This window comes from Ictidomys tridecemlineatus, chromosome 8, assembly GCF_052094955.1.
Source record: "Ictidomys tridecemlineatus isolate mIctTri1 chromosome 8, mIctTri1.hap1, whole genome shotgun sequence".
Taxonomy (NCBI): Eukaryota; Metazoa; Chordata; class Mammalia; order Rodentia; family Sciuridae; genus Ictidomys; species Ictidomys tridecemlineatus.
Window position 1 is genome coordinate 82,587,192 of NC_135484.1, and position 19,243 is coordinate 82,606,434.

Consider the following 19,243-nt stretch of genomic DNA (forward strand, 5'->3'; position numbering starts at 1 on the left):
AGATTCCTTAGAAAACTTGGAATGGAATCACCATTTGACCCAGCTATCCCACCCCTTGCTCTATACCCAAAGGACTTAAAAACAGCATACTACAGTGACGTAGCTACATCAATGTTCATAGCAGCACAATTCACAATAGCTACATTGGGGAACCAACCTAGATGCCCTTCCATAGATGAATGAATAAAGCAACTATGATATTTATACATAATGGAATATTACTCAGCAATAAAAGAGAATATAAAATTATGGCATTTGCAGGTAAATGAATGGAGGAGGAGAATATCATGCTAAGTGAAGTAAGCCAATCCCCAAAAACCAAAGGCCAAATGTTTTTTCTGTTAAGGAGATGTTAATCCATAATGGGGGTCGGAGAGCAGGCATGGGATGAGTGGAAGAATTTTGGATGGGGCAAAGGTGAGAGCAGGAGGGGCATGGGAGTAGGAAAGATGGTGGAATGAGACGGACATCATTACCCTAGGTACACGTATAACTGCATGAATGATGTGACCCTACTTTTGGTACAATCAGAGAAGTCAAAAATTGTGCTCCATTTGTGTATAATGAATCAAACAGCATTCTGCTGTCATGTATAACTGATTAGAACAAATAAGTTAAAAAAATAATTTTAAAAAGTGCAAAAAAAGTGCTTTCTTGGTTTGCTAGTAGTAGATTAAGCAAAAAGAAAAAAATAGTACAGTATGAAGCAATCCTTACTTTTATGTAAACAAAGTTTGTCCTAACAACTAAAGAAAGGTCAAAAAAATAAATAATAATTGGCTGTAGGGTGCTTATGATTTTTTAATATAAGGTTCTATTTAATTGAAACTATAAAATAATTTCAAAAACACACTTCTTGGGGCTGGGTATATAGCTCAGTTGGTAGACTGCTTGCCTCACATGCACAAAGCCCTGGGTTCAATCCCTAGTACCACAAACAAAACATAAAAAAAAACAACCCATACACTTCTTAATATTCATATTGGATATTAGAATTCACTTATGTTCTGCTCTTGTCAAGATACATACACATTAAATTGAAAGAAAAAAATCACTGGAGACACTTCAGAGAGATAATATTTCTATGCTCATATACTACATAATTGAAAATTTAAACATTTTCCTGTTGAATGTCAAGTTTCTACAAAGTATGACCCAATAATTCTTTGAAAGAGGAAGTAGGATAGAAGGTGTTAGATGGGTTTTGGTAAGAGAAATAAAACATTTTTTTTGGTGGCACTGGGGATTGCTTAAATCCAATGGCACTCTACCACTAATCCATATCCTCAACTTATTACTCTCTATATTAATTTATATAGAGACAAGGTCTCATTAAGTTACTAAGGCTGGTTTTCAGCTGTGATCCTCCTGCCTAGTCCCCCAGAGTTGCTGGCATTACTGGTGTATGCCACAATGCCCAGGTGAGAATTAATTTTATATTAAAACTTTCAGAGGTAATGTTAGGGTCAGCCCAGATCAGAGTGGCAAGACAACAGCAGTACTAATACATTTATCCTGGGAACCTTTGACTTGAAACCTAAATTTGTGTTTGGAGGTATGACCCAAATTTCAGAAGCCATGATGAGTTTTTACTGGTTGAAGGACCTGCTTACATGATCCTAAAGAAAAATTTTAGATAAAACAGAATATTTTTCCAGGCTTTCAGTTTTACCTGATTATCTTGATCTTCTGAGAAGTCAATTAGTTCATCTTCAAGCATTTTACTACCTTCAGCTGATTCATCACCATAGCTTAGTCTGATTTTGCTTAAGCCATCTGTATCAACAAGAAACATATATTAAAAAAGATCATCATGCCTATAACTCATAAGATATAATGCTAAAATTAATGCTCATAGTTAATCAATGATATAGTAGTTCAATGATATAATAGTTAAGGATATAAAATCCATTTTATCATGTAATCTCACAAATAAAAAGCAAGTTATTTTAGTTGACACATCAATTACCAAATTGTTTCTACTACTTAGACCCTGAAACTCATTAAAATTTAAAAACTAGGTATCAGTTATGATTAAACGTACACATACTTAAAATACATAATGAATGAATATATGTAGATAAACATTGTTGTACTAGGTAGTCTAGATATTTTAAACTCATACTAGAAGTTACAACAATCTGAAAATAATATAAATGCTAAATAACAAAACCAGAAAACTTTAGAACACAAAATAATGTATAATTTTAAAATTAAAACTGTGAAAATATAAAAAAATTATACAATAAATGTAAAAAAATTGATTAAAATAAAGCACCACATAGAGAAAAGCTACAATGACTACTTTAATGGGTGCTTTTGTTCCAAGAAACTAAATCATTAAATCAACTCTTTTGCTGACTGAAAAAAAATTATTTACATAAAACATTTCAAAGAAATATAAGATGTAGATGAAAGCAATTAAGCCCAAGTCAGGGATTTTAATACCAAATATATCAATATTGTTTAATTCAGAGCACAGCATTTACAAAATTTAGAAAGCATGACTTCTGGATATTTTAGATAAAGTTTATTTTAGTATAAGTTTAGTTTTTGTATAAGGGGTCAAAATATTAATATAAAAATGTTGGGAAGGAAGCAAAATGAAATGTACTTCCGAAAAGACAAAAGTCTAAATATTATTAAATGTACACATACCTAAAATATTATGATCAGTTATTATTAAAATAACTATTCAAACATAATGGTAAACCATTTTGTTATACAAACCATAATCTCCTCATCTTATCTTTTTCAAAACTGCATTTTTATGTTTGTTTAAAGTTAAAACACCTTTATTTGAATAACATTTGCCCAAAATTTGCCCAAACCCTCTGGCAATTAAGAATCAGTAAATCACAATCAGGTTAGTATTATTAATCAGGTTTTTAGCAGCAAGTCATTCTTATCTACAGAAACTGTGGTCATATGAATATTTACCTTACACCAATTAAATTGTATGTGCATTTCAAAAACAAAATAAATTAAATAATTCATTTAATTCCCTCCTTTATTACTGTCAATAAACAAATGACCTGGAATAAATAAATGGTAGCAATTCAATCAGTTTTTCTTTTTTTGGTACCAGGGATTGAACCCAGCAGCACTTAACCATTGAGACACATCCCCAACCCTTTTTTGTTCCCATATTTTTTACTTTTTTGACAGGGTCTTGCCAAGTTGTTCAGGATCTCACTGAGTTGCTGAGGCTGAATTTGAACTCAGAAATCTGCCTGAGTCTCCCTAACTCCTGGGATTTACAGGCATGTGCCACCATGCTGGGCTTGATCAATCTTTCTATCAATAAATGTAAGTTCCTGAGAGTTTCTCATAGTGAGACCATCTGAAGATGATTTTGAGTCTCAAGTTTAAACACATTTCATGTACCCTAGCAAGTTAACTATTTCATATGGTGCTCAACTGAAAAAATAGCAAGTACTTTTCACACACTGACTTAAAAATCCTAATATCTGGGATTAGATATAATTCCATTTACATACAACTGCACTTTGTCTATTATTAGTAGTCAATACTGGTAACTATGTCTTTGATAGCTAAAATTATGTTAAAACTGTCTAAAACACACAATTTAAATCCTGTTTAATATGCTATCATTGTATATAGAACAGACTGCTTAAGCATCCTTTCTGAGGTGGTTGGGAAAAGCACATCTAAAGAGCACTCTTATTTAGTGTACTTTTGGGTAATGATGCATTGGAAACATTTGATTAAAACTATAGAACCTCATTACCCAAGTGTGCAGAGACCCACTGCAGAGCACTATTTCAAACTGTGGGACACTATCAATCCTGGACTAAAGCAAGCACTAAGAAAATAGTACAGGTGTTATCACAAATACAAAAATGAAAAATCAATATTCTGTGAAACACTTGTTTCATAAGCCTTTGATTGGGGATATAACTCAGTGGAAGAACACTCACCTAGCATATGTAAGGCCTTGGATTCAATCCCCTACACCACAAGAGTGAAAAAACAAAAAAGACGAAACTCTCTACCCTTCAGCTATCATTTGCCTCTCCCCCCATTCCCACTTCCCTCCCAAGAAGATATAATTGGTGTCGGTGCACATATACTGAAAACAAAACAAATGCACTAACTATAATTTAAAAATGAATGGGATAAACAGATATTAATACATAAAACATACTTTAATTTTGGTCCTCATTAGAATTTTTTATGCTATTCACTCAAATTTTAACTGGCTATTCAACTTGAGCAGAACTTTAATTTGTAGGAGAGGGCACTAGGAATCTGTGGAGTTTGTGTATTAAAAAGCCCTAAGCTTTATTTACATTGCTCTTTAATTCATTTCACGTTAAAGTATTTTTGGTTAACTCATCAAAGGAATACCTTCTCTTGTGTTCCTTTCTTAAGAGGATCCTTGCTGAGGATCAAGCCCATGGATTTGTACTTAACCACTAAAATATTTCCCCTGGCTTCTCTTTTTAATAGTACTGAAATAAAATTCATATAACTTTCAATTATTTAATGAATATAATCTAGTATTTTTTCATAGTTAGCCCTCTGTATCCATGGGTTCTCTGTTGATTCAATTAATTATAGATCAAAAATATTTAAAAATATTTTTACTGTACATGTATGGATTTTTTTCCTTGTCATTATTCTCTAAATACAGTATAACAACTATGTACACAACATTTATATTGTATTACATAATATAATTCAACATACTTACTATAGTAAAGTATGCTTTAAGAGATGTTTTAAAGTATATGGGAGTAAGTGCACAACTTTTATGCAAATATGCCACTTCATTTAAAGGACTTGAGATTCCATAGATTTGGGTGTACTTGGGGGAAAGCAAGATCGGTAACCAATTCTCCATGGATACCAGAGGATAACTATATATTCATACATTTGTACAAGTATCATTGCAATCAATGCTGCCAACCCTACCCCTGCATCCCTACAGAATAAATCCAGGGCCTCAGGCATGCAAGGCAGGCACTCTACCCCTGAGTTACATGTCCAATCCCTACAATCAAGTTTAAAACCTCAAAAAGAAAAAAACCCAGTACTCAATAGCTTTCATTTACCATTGCCACATTCCTGTCCTTGACTACTACCAAAAATAAAAAATAAAAAAAAAAGTCCTAAGCAGTCAAAGTCTATGCTACAGATTTTCCTGTACTGGAGATTTCAAATAAATGAGTAGTTTTATCCTCAAGTATTAAACCACTGAAATTGAAAAATAATAGGCAAGCATTTTGCCTACTTTTATTCTATTTCCTGACCAATGAAATAAGACTGGAAAATGAGCTAGAAAAGTATTTCTGCTTGGCCTCTGTTGAACTTTCCTGCATGTTTTCCTTTTCTGCTTCTTCTCTCTCAAAGGTACACTACTCCAGAATTGATGTATGCAGCTTAGTAGGCCCAACAAATCAAAATATTCTTACAAGAGCTCAACAAAAGTTTCTGACTCACAAAATAATACAAGCTGGTAGAAGTACCAAGAGTATGTTCAGCACTCATAATTTTCAACATGTTCTTTCTGAATCCACATAATTTCTTCTATGGCCTATACCACATATTTTTCCCATCCAAACAAAATATATTAAATCTATTTTCATTTTAATAAATCTGCAAGGCACACACTATATCATATTATGGGTTTTATGGAACAGACTTACAAATCTTTTTTAAATTGACACATAGCACTTGTACATATTCTTAGGATTCTACACATTTTTGTAGCTCAATGGTAAAGTAAAGCATTTTCTTCACATGCATAAGGCCTTGGGTTTGTTCACCAGGACTAAAAAAAAATATTTGTATATATTTATGGGATAACATGTGATATGTTGATAGAGGTATACTTTTTGTAGTGTTTAAATTAAGATACAGAATGGACTCTTGTGTATTGGAAAGAAAATTATACAACTGACTTAATACAAAATTTAAGAATTTAAAGAGAATTTTTAGATTCTTATGAGAGAAGCTGGAAATATGCAACTAACTCAAGGAGAAGAAAATCAATTTATTAGAGATGATGAGAAATAAAAAGGTAGAAGTTGGGGTTGAGGGTATAGCTCAGTGGCAGAGGACTTGCCTAGCATGTTTGATCAAACTTTCCAGGTTTAATCCCTAGCACTTTAACAAACAAATAAAAGCAGAAGTTGGAGTGGTGCCCCTCTTCCTATTTAAAATCGTAAAGAATGAAGAATGAAGTTTCAATAGCTTACAGGAGAAAAGCTTTAATCTTTCTTTCTTTTTTTTTTTTGGTACTGGGGATTGAATCCAGGGGTGCTTAATCCCTGAGCCACATCCCAACCCTTTTAAAATATTTTATTAGACAGGGTCTCACTGAGTCATTAAGCCCCTGTAAGTTGCTGAGGCTGGCTTTGAACTCATGATCCTCCTGCCACAACTTCCCAAGCTGCTGGGATCATAGGCATGCACCTAGCTAAAGCTTTTATTTTTGCTTCTGGCCACTTGTACTCAATTCACCAGTCTGTAAATTGAGAATAATGAATTTATTAGCTTTATAGATCTAGGACTATACAACTACTGTTTATTTTGAATACAGTAAACCTCCTATGAAATTTCATAAGTGGAAAAATAAAAACCTTGAATAGGCTGAGTAACCCTTATCTGAAATATTTGGAACCAGAATTACACACAGCCTGAAGGTAATTTTATACAACATTTAATATATCTGCATTTTAACTGGAACCATCACAAGGTCAGGTATAGAAATTTTCCATTTGTTGTATAATGTTTCAGATTTTGAAGCACTTAATATTTCAGACTAGGGATACAGTAACCTATTCTACAATTTCAAAACTGTACTTGTAGAGGAAAAGGGAAGAGAATGACTATTAAAGAAGCATAAGGAGATTTTCTGGAGTGATAAAAAGGTTTTAAATTTTGGTTGCGGTAGTGATTATATGACAGTATACAATCACACAGCTCAAGCTATACTGATACAATGAGTGAATGTTATTCTAAGTGTAATATATATCAATAAACCGGACTTTTAAAAATCTGATTGTTTAAGTCCTATTCTGGATTCTTTTATTCTTTCAGAACACAGAAATACATACCTGGATGATGCACAGAACTCAAACATTCATTCTGTAGGCCATTCTCATTTTTAGTCCTATCAACTACTTTCTGGCATGCAGATTCTCCTTTACTGGATTCTTCATTTTCACTTGCAGTATGATTTATTTTTTTCACACTACATTTCACACTGCATATGTTTCTCCGATAACAAGGGTCACTTTCTTCCTGTCCAGCACTTGAATCAGTTACAGCTAGGCAATGTTTTTTATTTAGCATCTTCTTAATTACAGGCTTGGCAGAAGAGTTGTGTGAACAACTGTCCATTTCACTGGCAGAAGGAGAAGAAATACAACTATCTTCTATAGTTGAACTTTTTTGTATGACTGCATTTTCATGGTAATGAGGATTAGGTTCATACTTTGGTTTTTCCAAACCAGGGAAACACACAACAGCCAAAAACCAGTGTGCGCTGTAAAAAACAAATGAAACTACTAAATATGTTATTAGGAAAGTTTATTATATTCGGTAGTAAATACCAATTAAATGTTTTTTTCTAAAGCTTTTGTGAACAAATGTAACAATGCTAATTTTTTTCAATTCTCAAATCATTTATACCTGTTTTCATGTGTATGTATGACCACTGTTAACAATACAATGTCTATTCAAAAATAACAAATTTTTATTAAAACCATGTAGCCTAATATATATATATATATATATATATATATTTTTTTTTTTTTTGAGGGGGATAACAAGGATTGAAGTCAGGGGCACTTGACCACTGAGCCACATGCCCAGCCCCATTTTGTATTTTAGTTAGAGACAGGGTCTCACTGAGTTCCTTAGCACCTCGCATTTGCTGAGGCTGGTTTTGAACTTGCGATCCTTATATCTCAGCCTCCTGAGCTGCTGGGATTACAGGTATGTGCCTGGCTCTGAATTCACTTTTTTTTTTTAATTTGTTTTTTAGTTGTACATGGACAAAATATTTTTATTTATTTTTATGCGGTGCTGAGGATCGAACTCAATGCCTCGCATATATGAGGCATGCAGTGTAATGCTGAGCTATAGCCCCAGCCCCTGAATTCACTTTTGAACAATCTTCTGATCTGCTTCTTGTTTTTAAAATGAAAAATTCCTTTTAAAAACCTTTCATCAGGCTGGGGTTGTGGCTCAGTGGTAGAGTGGTTGCCTCTCATATGTGAGGCATTGGGTTCGATCCTTAGTACCACATAAAAATAAACAAACAAGGGGCTGGGGTTGTGGCTCAGCAGTAGAGCACTTGCCTAGCATGTGTGAGGCCCTGGGTTCGATCCTCAGCACCACATAAAAATAAATAAATAAATAAAGGTATTATGTCCAACTACAACTAAAAAATGAAAATATTAAAAAATAAACATTATTGTGTCCATTTAAAAATTTTTTATCATGTCTGTTTTTATTATTAATAAGTAGGAAGGAAAATATGTATATGAATAATCCTTTGTTTCATGCTATATTGAAATGTATCTACTCTAGTCATTGTTACAAAATTTCAAGCATTAGTAAAGAATTCCAGCCATCAATTAGATGCTGGCATGTTGCTGAATTCTGGTATCACAGCTCCCAACCATAGAGTACAGATCCTAAGTAAGAAACTGTACCTTCTTGGCTCATATTCATTAAACTAACAAATTGTTTTGAAAAACATTATTTAGTAGGGAAAGGGATATGTGTTGGGATATAATGAACAGTCTATATAGATAGATATTAGAGAACTTAATAGATAAGCACAATATCTCTCATTTGATAGGATGTTTGATAAATTTTGGTGAATCAAAAAATAAGTACTTTGAATGGAAAAAAGTTATTCCACATTCTCATTCCTGCAAAATGCTAGATTATCCCAAGCTAGTACTAAGAAACAGCACTATGTCTTCACTTGAGAGGATCCAGTAGAAAGGTCATAAAGACTTGCTTCATTATCAGTAAATCAAATGCCAGATGGATGAATGTTTTTTTCCTGTTCTTAATTATTAATTCTTAATATAGATTTAGTTAAAGACTAGGGCAGTAGAAAGAACATACCAACTTTCTCATTTCAATCTAGGACACAGATGACTATAGGGCACATCTCAGTTTTAGAATGTTAATATGCTGAAAAATGTGTTTGAAAAATTGATGAATATGGTGTAACATGGTGTTCAACCTACAGCTATAATCTTAGCCTGTTATTTATTTTTTTTAAACATTTCTTAACTTTGTCAATGTAGATAAGCTTTGATTTCTGTTGCCTCTCCTAAAAACTATGGAAAATAATCCTTTTTTGCTGAAAGGAGAAAGCTGAATCAGATGATCACTTATAATCTCAGAGAACCAAGGTTGCTTTTATAAACCATTTTATTTTTTTAGTTAAAAAAATTTTGCTTTTTGTCTATTAGTAACTGAATCAAGGAGCATTTTATACCCCTGAGCTACATTCCCAGCCAACACCATCCCCTTTACAAAAATCTGAGAAAGGGTCCAAGTTGCTAAATTTGGCCTTGATCTTGTGATCCTCTTGCCTCAGCTTCCCTAGTCATTGGAATTATAGACAGGCATATACCACGGCACCCAGCTTATGAGCCATTTTAATAGTAGCTACATTAACCTTAAATTACCAATGGGAGAGAGGCTGAACAAGGCAATTTCACCCTTCTTAAATTGAACTATATCCAAATATCAAATCTTTATTCCTTGACAATAACTATAGCAGTTTTTAACAGTTTATAAACTTAAAAAAATAAGCATAATCAGAAAAATAAAACAATTGACAAATGTGATAGCCAATCTAATATTAATTAGTAAATATCTGTGGCATTAACTCTCTAAAAACAAAACAGGGGCCTTGTGACTTATAGGCTTTTTTTTTCATCTATAAAAGGTATATTCCTCTTATGAAATCCTTTAGTGGCCCTTCATCTTTACTCATTCTTCTCTCACCAGGAAGATTAGAAGCACTGACAGTAGTTTCCATACACAGATATAGTGACTAAAAGGGATATGCCCCTGTCCCTAAATTATATGTGACTCAAATTATACTTCTATTTTAAATATATAATTCATTTCTCACAAATAACTTTCTTACTTACTAGTACCTCATGTGTTACTTACATAATAAATTTAAAGAAAATTTATCTTGGAGAGAATAAAGAAATTAATGTTCAGTTAGTTTTAACTTTTGTTATAAGATTACAACTTAAAATATATGTGCGTGTGTGTATACACACACACACACATACACACACATATATATGTATATATATGTTCTGACCTAGGTTATCTGTCTTTGCTTGGGCTATGATGTAGAGCACACAGGCCTCATAATTAAAACATTTTTCTTTTTGGGGGGTGATAGGGATCTAACTCAGGACCTTTTAAATGCTAGTCAACTGCTCTACCACTGAGGTATATCTTAAGCCCCTAAAATACAACTTATTTTAATTAGTTAATTAATATATTTATGTTTTATGGAGACATGATCTCACACTGTTGCCCAAGCAGGTCTTAAATTCCTGAACTCTTGTGATCATCCTACTTCAGTCTCTTAAGAGGATGGGAGTATAGGTGTATATCACTAAAGCAGATTTTAAATCTGTTTTTCAAAGAAACAAAAGGAAGATAGACTGGCACAGCTAGTCTTATTAATATAAACAATCTCAGTCAAGTTTACTCAAACCACGATAAAAATAACACAAAGTAAGGGCATAATTTGTCTAGGCAGGGGAGAATGCTAGGTTACAGTACAATCCACAAAATAGCAAACATCTCCCTCTTTTACTAAATAAGTGAATGCTACTTCATTACCCAAGAAAACTACCTCAGACTCTCCCCCAAACCAAAGCCCAAATTCTCTTATACTTTCTTTTAATGAGAGACCACAGAATTGCTGATGGTTTATTTTTCCCAAGTTATTTGACTCCAGGTAAATTTCCAGTAGTCTTTGGCTGAAAAGCATAGGAAAACAAAACAAAACAAAAGCAAGAGCAAGAGAGAAATACAAAAAAACTCAATCTGAGACAGGAGGATTATATTCAAGACCAGTCTGGGCAACTTAGGGAGACTATCTCAAAATAAAATTTAAAAAGGGCTGAGGATGTAGTTTAGTGACAGAGCATCTACATAGTATGTAAGACTCTGGGTTAAACCCACAGTAACACACACACACACACACACACACACACACACACACTCACTCATTCACACACCAAACCACCACCACCTTAGAAGTCTGAATTGTATTAAAATTCTATTTTACATATCAATGCCTCTATGGTCAAGGGAGATATACAGGGATGATAATACAAATTACTTATGCATCTCCATTTACTTAGAAAACTGTTTCAAATAGCATGATTTTCAATTTGATCAAATGCCATTAATCCAACCACCTTCCTCTTTGGTTAAAAGCAAATGTGTGTTTTAAAATATTTAAATCCATCTATGTAACTAAACATCCTTTGGTGTTAACATTTTCTCTACCACAAGTATAACTATTTTTGTTTGAATGACTTTACTCTGCATTGATCTATAAAAAATATTAGAAAGGTATCTTATCTTTTTTTTTTAAACAAAATTCAGTACCTGGGAAACTGCATTAATTTTTATAAAACAGGCATATTCAATACTTATGACAAGTTTCAAAATGCGGTTTTAAAAATGGATGAATTCTTTACATTCTAAATATATATTTAAAAAGTACCATCACATTGACAAAAAAATTTTTACTCACGCTTCATTAAGGGGTACAAAAATAAAATCCTTCTCAAAAATATCTACATGCCGGGTCCATGTTTTTACTCTCCCATGCCGTTTTTGTTGTATTCTGTAAGAAAGATAAACTATAAGCTTCTGAATTGTCTCAATGTTTTAGCTTATATGCAGTGATTTACAAATTATGTAGATTCATATATAATAGCTTCAAAAATTGTATAAGACAGTTTAAGAAGCTGGGAAAAGAAAATAGAACATCTTAGATAAAATGATGAAGGCATGAAATTGCCCATCATTGAATATGGAGGAAAGAGATATTTAATTCCTATTGGCATAGCCTAGGGGCTCCAATAATTCTCTTGCCTGGACTTCTGTCTCTACTTTTTTTATTATGCAAAACTGGTACTAGCAGCTATACAGTGAGGGGCAGGCATAAGAGCATGATTTATGGTAACTAAGGAGAAGAAAGCAGGAAAAGCAGCATCAACTGACATTAGATGAAGCAGGATAGATTATGAGCACAGGTCAAAATCAATGACTATCAACAACTCTAAAATGCAAATTAGGAATTGTTAAAATAGAAAATATTTATATTATACACAGCAGCAATCAATTCAAGACATTAAACAGTTAAGTGAGTATGTACAACTCCTGTGTGTACCTATTTGACCTATTACCAGTCAAGAATTAGAGCTGGATGCCATCACTATAAGGAGATGAATTATAAATAAAATAACTCAGATGTTAACTTGTCTATGAAGAACCATCCAAATAACTTATTTAAAGTACAGATTCACAGGTTTCTCTTAGATATTATAGATGGAAGAGCTAGAGTAAAACAGAGCAATCTGTATCTAAGTAATTTTTAAAATTCAGTCATATTTGGAAAGCACTATTCTTGATATTACACCCATAACATTTATAAATTCTAGGTATTCTGGGGATATTAGAATATTATTGATTACATTAATCTTGCAAACTAGTAATGGTAATAAGTGATATGGATTCAGTAAGAAATTTAAGAAAAATTATAGCCTAGAATTAGTGCAGGATTATTTTAAGGCAGTTAAACACAAATCTGTAAAGAATGAAAATAAACCTATTTGATGCCTCTCCTGGCTGTACAATTTAGAAAATAAGCAAGTAAATTGCAGAGATTTCTATTTTCTTTTATATACTAATGGCACTCCATTCCACATTCATGAATTCAACCAAGGACAGAAAATATTCTGGGGAAAAAATTGTATCTGTACTGAACATGTATATATATATATTTTTTTTTTCCTTGACATTATCACCTGAAGAATATAATGACTATAAATAGCATATTACATTATCATTAGATATGATTTAAAGTATACAGAGGATGTGCCATAGGTTATATGCAAATACTGCACAATTTTACATACTTGACCATCTCCAGATATGGGTATCGGCATGTGGGGTAGGGGAAACCTGGAATCAAACTCCCATGGATACTGATTGATAACTGTTAAATGATTTTTTTACAAAATTAAAATTGAATCTTATTACATCTGTTAAAATATTTTCAGTCTGACTTACGACAGATTGGTTGTTTCATGATTTCTCCTCTCTCTCTGATTAAGGCGTTTATAGAAAAAAGAACTGAATATATGAATTCGGTCGGCTTCTTCTTTCTTCAGTTTTTCAAGCACCAAATATCTATTTTAAGCAAAAATAATTTCGATGTAATAATTTAATTCATATTAAAATTAACCAGTCATGCAGTAATAAAATATTTATTTAGCTACCATTAAACTCTATTCCTTAGAAATGAACGAACTTATTGGCAAACTTTTGGACAATGATAATGACCAGATTATGTTTGGATAATGAAAAATAGTATTTTAGAGTAATATTATGACTTGAAAGATATAATAATTTAAAATTAAGGATACACTTTAAATCAAAGAATAAAGAAAGCATATGTCCACGCAAAATTTATACATGAACATTAGCAGCAGCGCTGTTCAAAAATTGTCCAAAAATGTAAATGCCCCTGAATTCAACCCCTGGTACAAAAAAAAAAAAAAAAAAAAAAAAAAAAAGTAAATGACAGAATTACCTATCAAATAATGAATGGAAAAATAAAATGTATATGGAATAATATTCAACAATAAAATGAAACAAAGTGGTAATACACATGACAACATAGAATAACCTTAAAAGCATGCTAAGTAAAAGAAACTACTTGTTAAGAACCACATATTATATGTTTCCATTTACATAAAAATTCCAGAATTGCAAATTCATTAACAGAGAGAAGACTGTTGGTTACCTTAGGCCTTTGGTAGGTTGAAAAAAAAAAAAACAGGCAGTAACTACTAACAGGTACTGGGGTTTCTCTTTTGGATAATGAGAATGTTCAGATGTTGACTGTGGTGAGAGTTTTATAATTTTCAAATATAATAAAAAAATAACTGAACTACAGACTTTAGAAGGGTGATTTGCAGGGTATGTGGACTGTAGTTCAATAATTATTTTAATACTATTCATTTCATTTTAAATAGTTTAGTTAATCAATCTTAAAGACTCAACTATATACTACTTTTTATGAAAATAAAAGACACAAAGAATCCTGGCAGTGGTGAGGTTATCGACAATGTCTCTTTAAAGTGACCTTATACTGGTTCTAATTTTTCCTTACCTTAGTTTTCTGTAAATTTATATGAAAACAAATTGAAATGCTCCTTTATGTTGCAAAGGGAAATAGTTATAATAAATTTATTTGTTTCAAACTTTCTCATAGGAGCTATGCAATCAAGCTATGGCCACATTCATTTTACTCAAGTGAAGATAGTCTAATTGCCTTGTGAAGTCTTACACAGAAACACCAAATGCTTAAGAAGTGTGTCCTCTCAGAGGACAGGCACAGTTTTGAAACCTTTTACTTAAGCTCAAGTTCTAATGAAAAGGAAATAACGTAAAATATTTCTTACATTCAAGCAACTCAGTGTGCCCCTACAAAACAATAAGTTCATGACACAAAGTAAACTGATTATTATTTCTGCAATAATATACTCAGAAAGCAATGTGTACTAACTTAGATCTAAGTTCAGGAGCTAAACCACAGAGGGGGAACTATTTTACTTTTGCTGGCCCAAATCACAATGACTACTTTATAAAACTGAACTGAATAAACAAAGAGATAATTCAACTTAAAATGTAAAGTTGGGCTGGGGATGTGGCTCAAGCGGTAGCGCGCTCGCCTGGCATGCACCATGTATAAAGAAAGATGTTGTGTCCGCCGAAAACTGAAAAATAAATATTAAAAAATTCTCTCTAAAAAAAAAAGTAAAGTTATTTGTGATTAAAAGAAAACTAACTACTTCATATATAAACAAATTGTTGTCTTTTAAAGAAACTACTTTTATCTTTCAGTTTTAACTCTGAACTACCCATAAATAATTGTGTGAATACAGTTCTGGTTGTTTTAAATATACATGTATTATAATTATTGATTTTAATAAGAAGTTATGTTTCAGTTTATAATTCAAGACAAAATCCAAGTTTACTGGAAAAAAAAAAACAACTCTTGGCCTTTTCTTCTATTTGGGTACATTAATGTACATCAGTGCATAAGCCATTTTAATATTGACTGTTGTGGTCAAATAGTTCACGCTATCTCAAAAAGTACAAAATCTATAATAACAAGATAACATTTAATTTTAACATTTGAAAATGATTTTAAGGTTAATCTACAACTACATGAAAGTGATTTTCTAAGTATTTTTATTAAAATAATCCTTTTTCTCTGCATCATATTAACATTTCCCAGATGCCATGTTTTCCTGCTTCTTGAAAAGTTGGCAAACTTTGTTTAAAAGTTTGTTTCTAATTTGTAGAGCTAGAAATAGAGAAGAATGAAGAGCTCTGACATCAGGAAGACTTATTCATTTTAATAGTAAAGCTTCCTTTTAATTTCACTTCTAAGAATGTCATGAGAGAAATATCAATAGGTTATTTAAAAATAATTATTTTTAATTTTAATCTTTATTAGTACTATGCTTGTATCAGAGAAGCCAGACTAAGTTTAACTATATGAAATCTGTCTTAAAGCCTAACTAAAATATGAGGAGATTCCTGAAATATAATAATGATTATATCTTAAAAAGTGTAATTATTTCTGTATGAAATAGACAAAACAGAACATAAACAAAATACAGGAGTTCAACTATTTTTTAAATTCTACTATATGTTTTAAAAAACAAACAAATATAAAGACCCAGATTAAAAGTAAAGGGATGAAAATGTGTACACCATGCAAATGCAAATTAAAAGAACCTGGAAGAGCGATATTCATTTTGAACAAAGCTCTTAAAAAAACAAGGAAGATTATCAGGGAGAAAGAGGGATACTTTGTAATGATAAAGGTGTAAACTCTACAAGATATAAATAACTGTATATGTACCTAACAACAGACCTTCAAAATACATGTGGCTTCAAGAACAGATATAGAAGATTTCAAAGGAGAAAGACAAATGCATAATTAACGTGGGATATTTCAATAACCCTTCTCCATAAACCACAGAACAACCTGGCACAAAATCTGTAGGGATAAATGACCTTAATAGCCCTATCAACCAAATTGACCTAATCAACAATCATGAACACTCCATTTAACAATATCAATGTTGTTCTATACATTCACTTCATGCTTCTTATTCTTAGTAGCTTGACTTGTTCAAGTAGTAGAGTATAAATCAGGACTGAGATAACATTTTCTTAAATTGTAGTAAAAACAAAATTTACCATCTTAACTATTTTAACTAAGTAGTTCAGTAGTGTACAGTATATTAATACGGTTACAAATTAAAGTATGCATTATTCCATTTTGGCAAAAATGAAACTCTATATCTAATAAACAGTTTCTTTTTCTCCCTCCTCCAGTACCTAGTAACTATCAATTATACTGTCTGTTTCTATAAATTTGATTACTTTGGATATCTCATAAGTGTGATCATACAGCATTTGTCTTTCTGTGACTTATTTTTCACACAATGCCCCAAAATTCGATCCATGAGACTGTAGTTACAATTTCCTTCTTTTTGAGAATAATATTCCATTATTTGTATAATGTCATATTTTACTTATCTATTTATCCATCTATGGACCATTAAATGATTTCCACCTCTTAGCTATTGTGAACAGGAGTGTACAGATATCCTTTCAAGACCATGCTTTCACTTCTCTTGGATTTTTATGCAGGATTCAGGTTGTAAGATCATGTGGTAATTTTATTTTTAAATTTCTAAAGAACTTCCACATTGTCTTCCATTACGTAGTGGCTATACCATTTTATAATACTACCAAGAGGGAAAAACAGTTCCAATTTCTTCATATTCTCACCAACCCTTGTTATTTTCTTTTTGCTGTTTTTGGATGGTAGCCAACCCAGTGGGTTTGCAGTGATATCATATTATGGTTTCATTTGTATTTTCTAAGGATTAAGTTAAGTGAGCATCTTTTCAAATCCTTGTTTGCCATTTGTATGAAGAAACACTCCCCGCCCCCTTTTTTTTTCAGTGCTCTAACACTGAACTACAAACCCAGCCTGATATATCATCTTTTGATTTAGTAACAAAGAACTTTCTTTAAATCTGTCCTTAAATATATGTTAGGTTTCAGGGGGTCTTACAAGGTTAGGCATTTAAAACCTAATGCAGTTTTTCCTTTCAGAGAACATAATTCATCTGTTCCCTCCTCAGAGATCTGTCAATTTTGCTTCATGTCATGTATAGCTCTACTGTATGGCACATATCATTTAAAGTTGCTATGTTTTCCTGGTGGGTCACTCCTTTATCATCATATAATGTCTCTGATAATTTTCTTTGCTCATCATTTCTTTAATGATACTCCTGTCTCCTTTGTTCAAAATTAATATTTGCAGAGTCAATCTTGTTCCATTCTTTTCCTTTCCAACCAATCTTTGAAGGGAATTTGCATTTTTTCTATTACTTTACATGTATTACTTCACCAAATTCTCACAATCCTTTTAGACACCATTCTCAGTTTTAAAATGTGAAAACACAGGTAAAGTCAGATCAAAAACTTTCCAAATGTTACTCAAAAAGTAAAATTTAAAACCAAAATAATCTCTGACTTTAGAAAATAAAAATACACAATACAAAATATTATTAAAAATTTGCTAAAAGGTTAGTAGAAAATTAACTTACTTCAAATAAAAGTCTATAATAACATCATTTAAAAATTCTCCTTCACTTAGACAGTGCAGGTCCTCATTAGTAACAGAGATGCCTCCCTTAGCTGGAGGTGGTGGATACACGATCAATCTGTAATTAAAAAAAAAAAAAAAAAAAAAAAAAAAACAAGCAAATAAACAAAGCTTTACAAATTATATAAGTGAATTATAATAGAAAAGAAAGAGAAATTCACAGCATTACAAATGTAAAAGAAATTTCTCACTTTTCTACAGGTCCAATGAAGATGGTATGGCTCTCTGCGGTTTCTTCATCATCATCAAAAAACTGGAATTCCTGTTTGTTTCTAAGCTGTATTTTGGATTCAAATGATACCTGTTAAAAGAAATTAAATTATCAATTCAAAGTCAAATGGAAAAATCTTCTATAAGAGCAAGTGCAAGGAACAGAAAGTTTTTAATTAAAAATGATTAAAAATAAGAAACTAGAATAGTATGTCTGAATCTGTATTAAAAACAATAAACAGGTTGGGCATGGTAGCACACACTGTATTATCACCTACTAGAGAGGCTGAGGCAGAAGAACCACAAGTTCAAAGCTAGCCTGAGCAACTCTGTAAGACCGTCTCAAGAAAATTTAAAAAGAAGGCTTGGAATGTAGCACAGTTTTAAAGCATTTGCCTCACATGTGCAAAGGCCCAGGATTCAATTCTCAACAAAGAAAAAAAAGGGGCAAGAGTAGGGGGTCACTTTCTTTTATCTTTAGCTTCTAGACAGAGACAGTATACTAATATGTTAATAATGACTTTCCAGCATCTTATTACTATAAGATTTCTACTATCCATAATAGATCAGATTATGGTAGTATAAGATTTAAAGAACCTTTAAAAAAAAAACAGAAGTAGGTTTGTTTTCTTCTAGCAGTGAAGGCCTACCTAAGTTCAATGTTTTTAATGCCTTGGCAATCCATAATATGTGGGGCAGAAGCTTAGGGAACATAGTTTAATAAGCTCTCACCCTCTACAAGATTTAAATGAAATAGAGGCTCCTTAGAGGGAGAAGCCTTCAATTGAAATATAAAGTCCATTCCAGCTGTCTTATGGCTTCTGCTACTCTTTTCTTCCTCTAAAGCATTATCTCCTGTAGCCAACCCTGCAAAATGAGGATGATTCCCCTTCCTCCTGCTTTTTATCCCAATCCACTGTGTGAGACCTTGCTCAACTATCACTAAGATGGTGTTTGGACAGTCAATTTCTGTGTATATACCAAGGCTGAGAGATTTGG

The 19,243-nt window shown here is 32.1% G+C and overlaps 1 protein-coding gene across 6 annotated transcripts in view; it reads right to left on the minus strand.

Annotated features, from left to right (window-relative positions):
• Positions 1 to 19,243, minus strand: part of Senp6 (SUMO specific peptidase 6) — a 109,526-nt gene that overhangs the window by 5,909 nt on the left and 84,374 nt on the right. For all 6 annotated transcript variants that reach the window (XM_021720222.3, XM_013365207.4, XM_013365208.4 and 3 more), the window contains 6 exons: positions 18,226 to 18,335; positions 17,976 to 18,092; positions 13,342 to 13,461; positions 11,798 to 11,890; positions 7,086 to 7,516; positions 1,673 to 1,776 (listed from right to left, as the gene is read on the minus strand). In XM_021720222.3, coding sequence (XP_021575897.1) covers positions 1,673 to 1,776; positions 7,086 to 7,516; positions 11,798 to 11,890; positions 13,342 to 13,461; positions 17,976 to 18,092; positions 18,226 to 18,335 — 975 coding nt within the window. The remainder of the gene's footprint in view (positions 1 to 1,672; positions 1,777 to 7,085; positions 7,517 to 11,797; positions 11,891 to 13,341; positions 13,462 to 17,975; positions 18,093 to 18,225; positions 18,336 to 19,243) is intronic.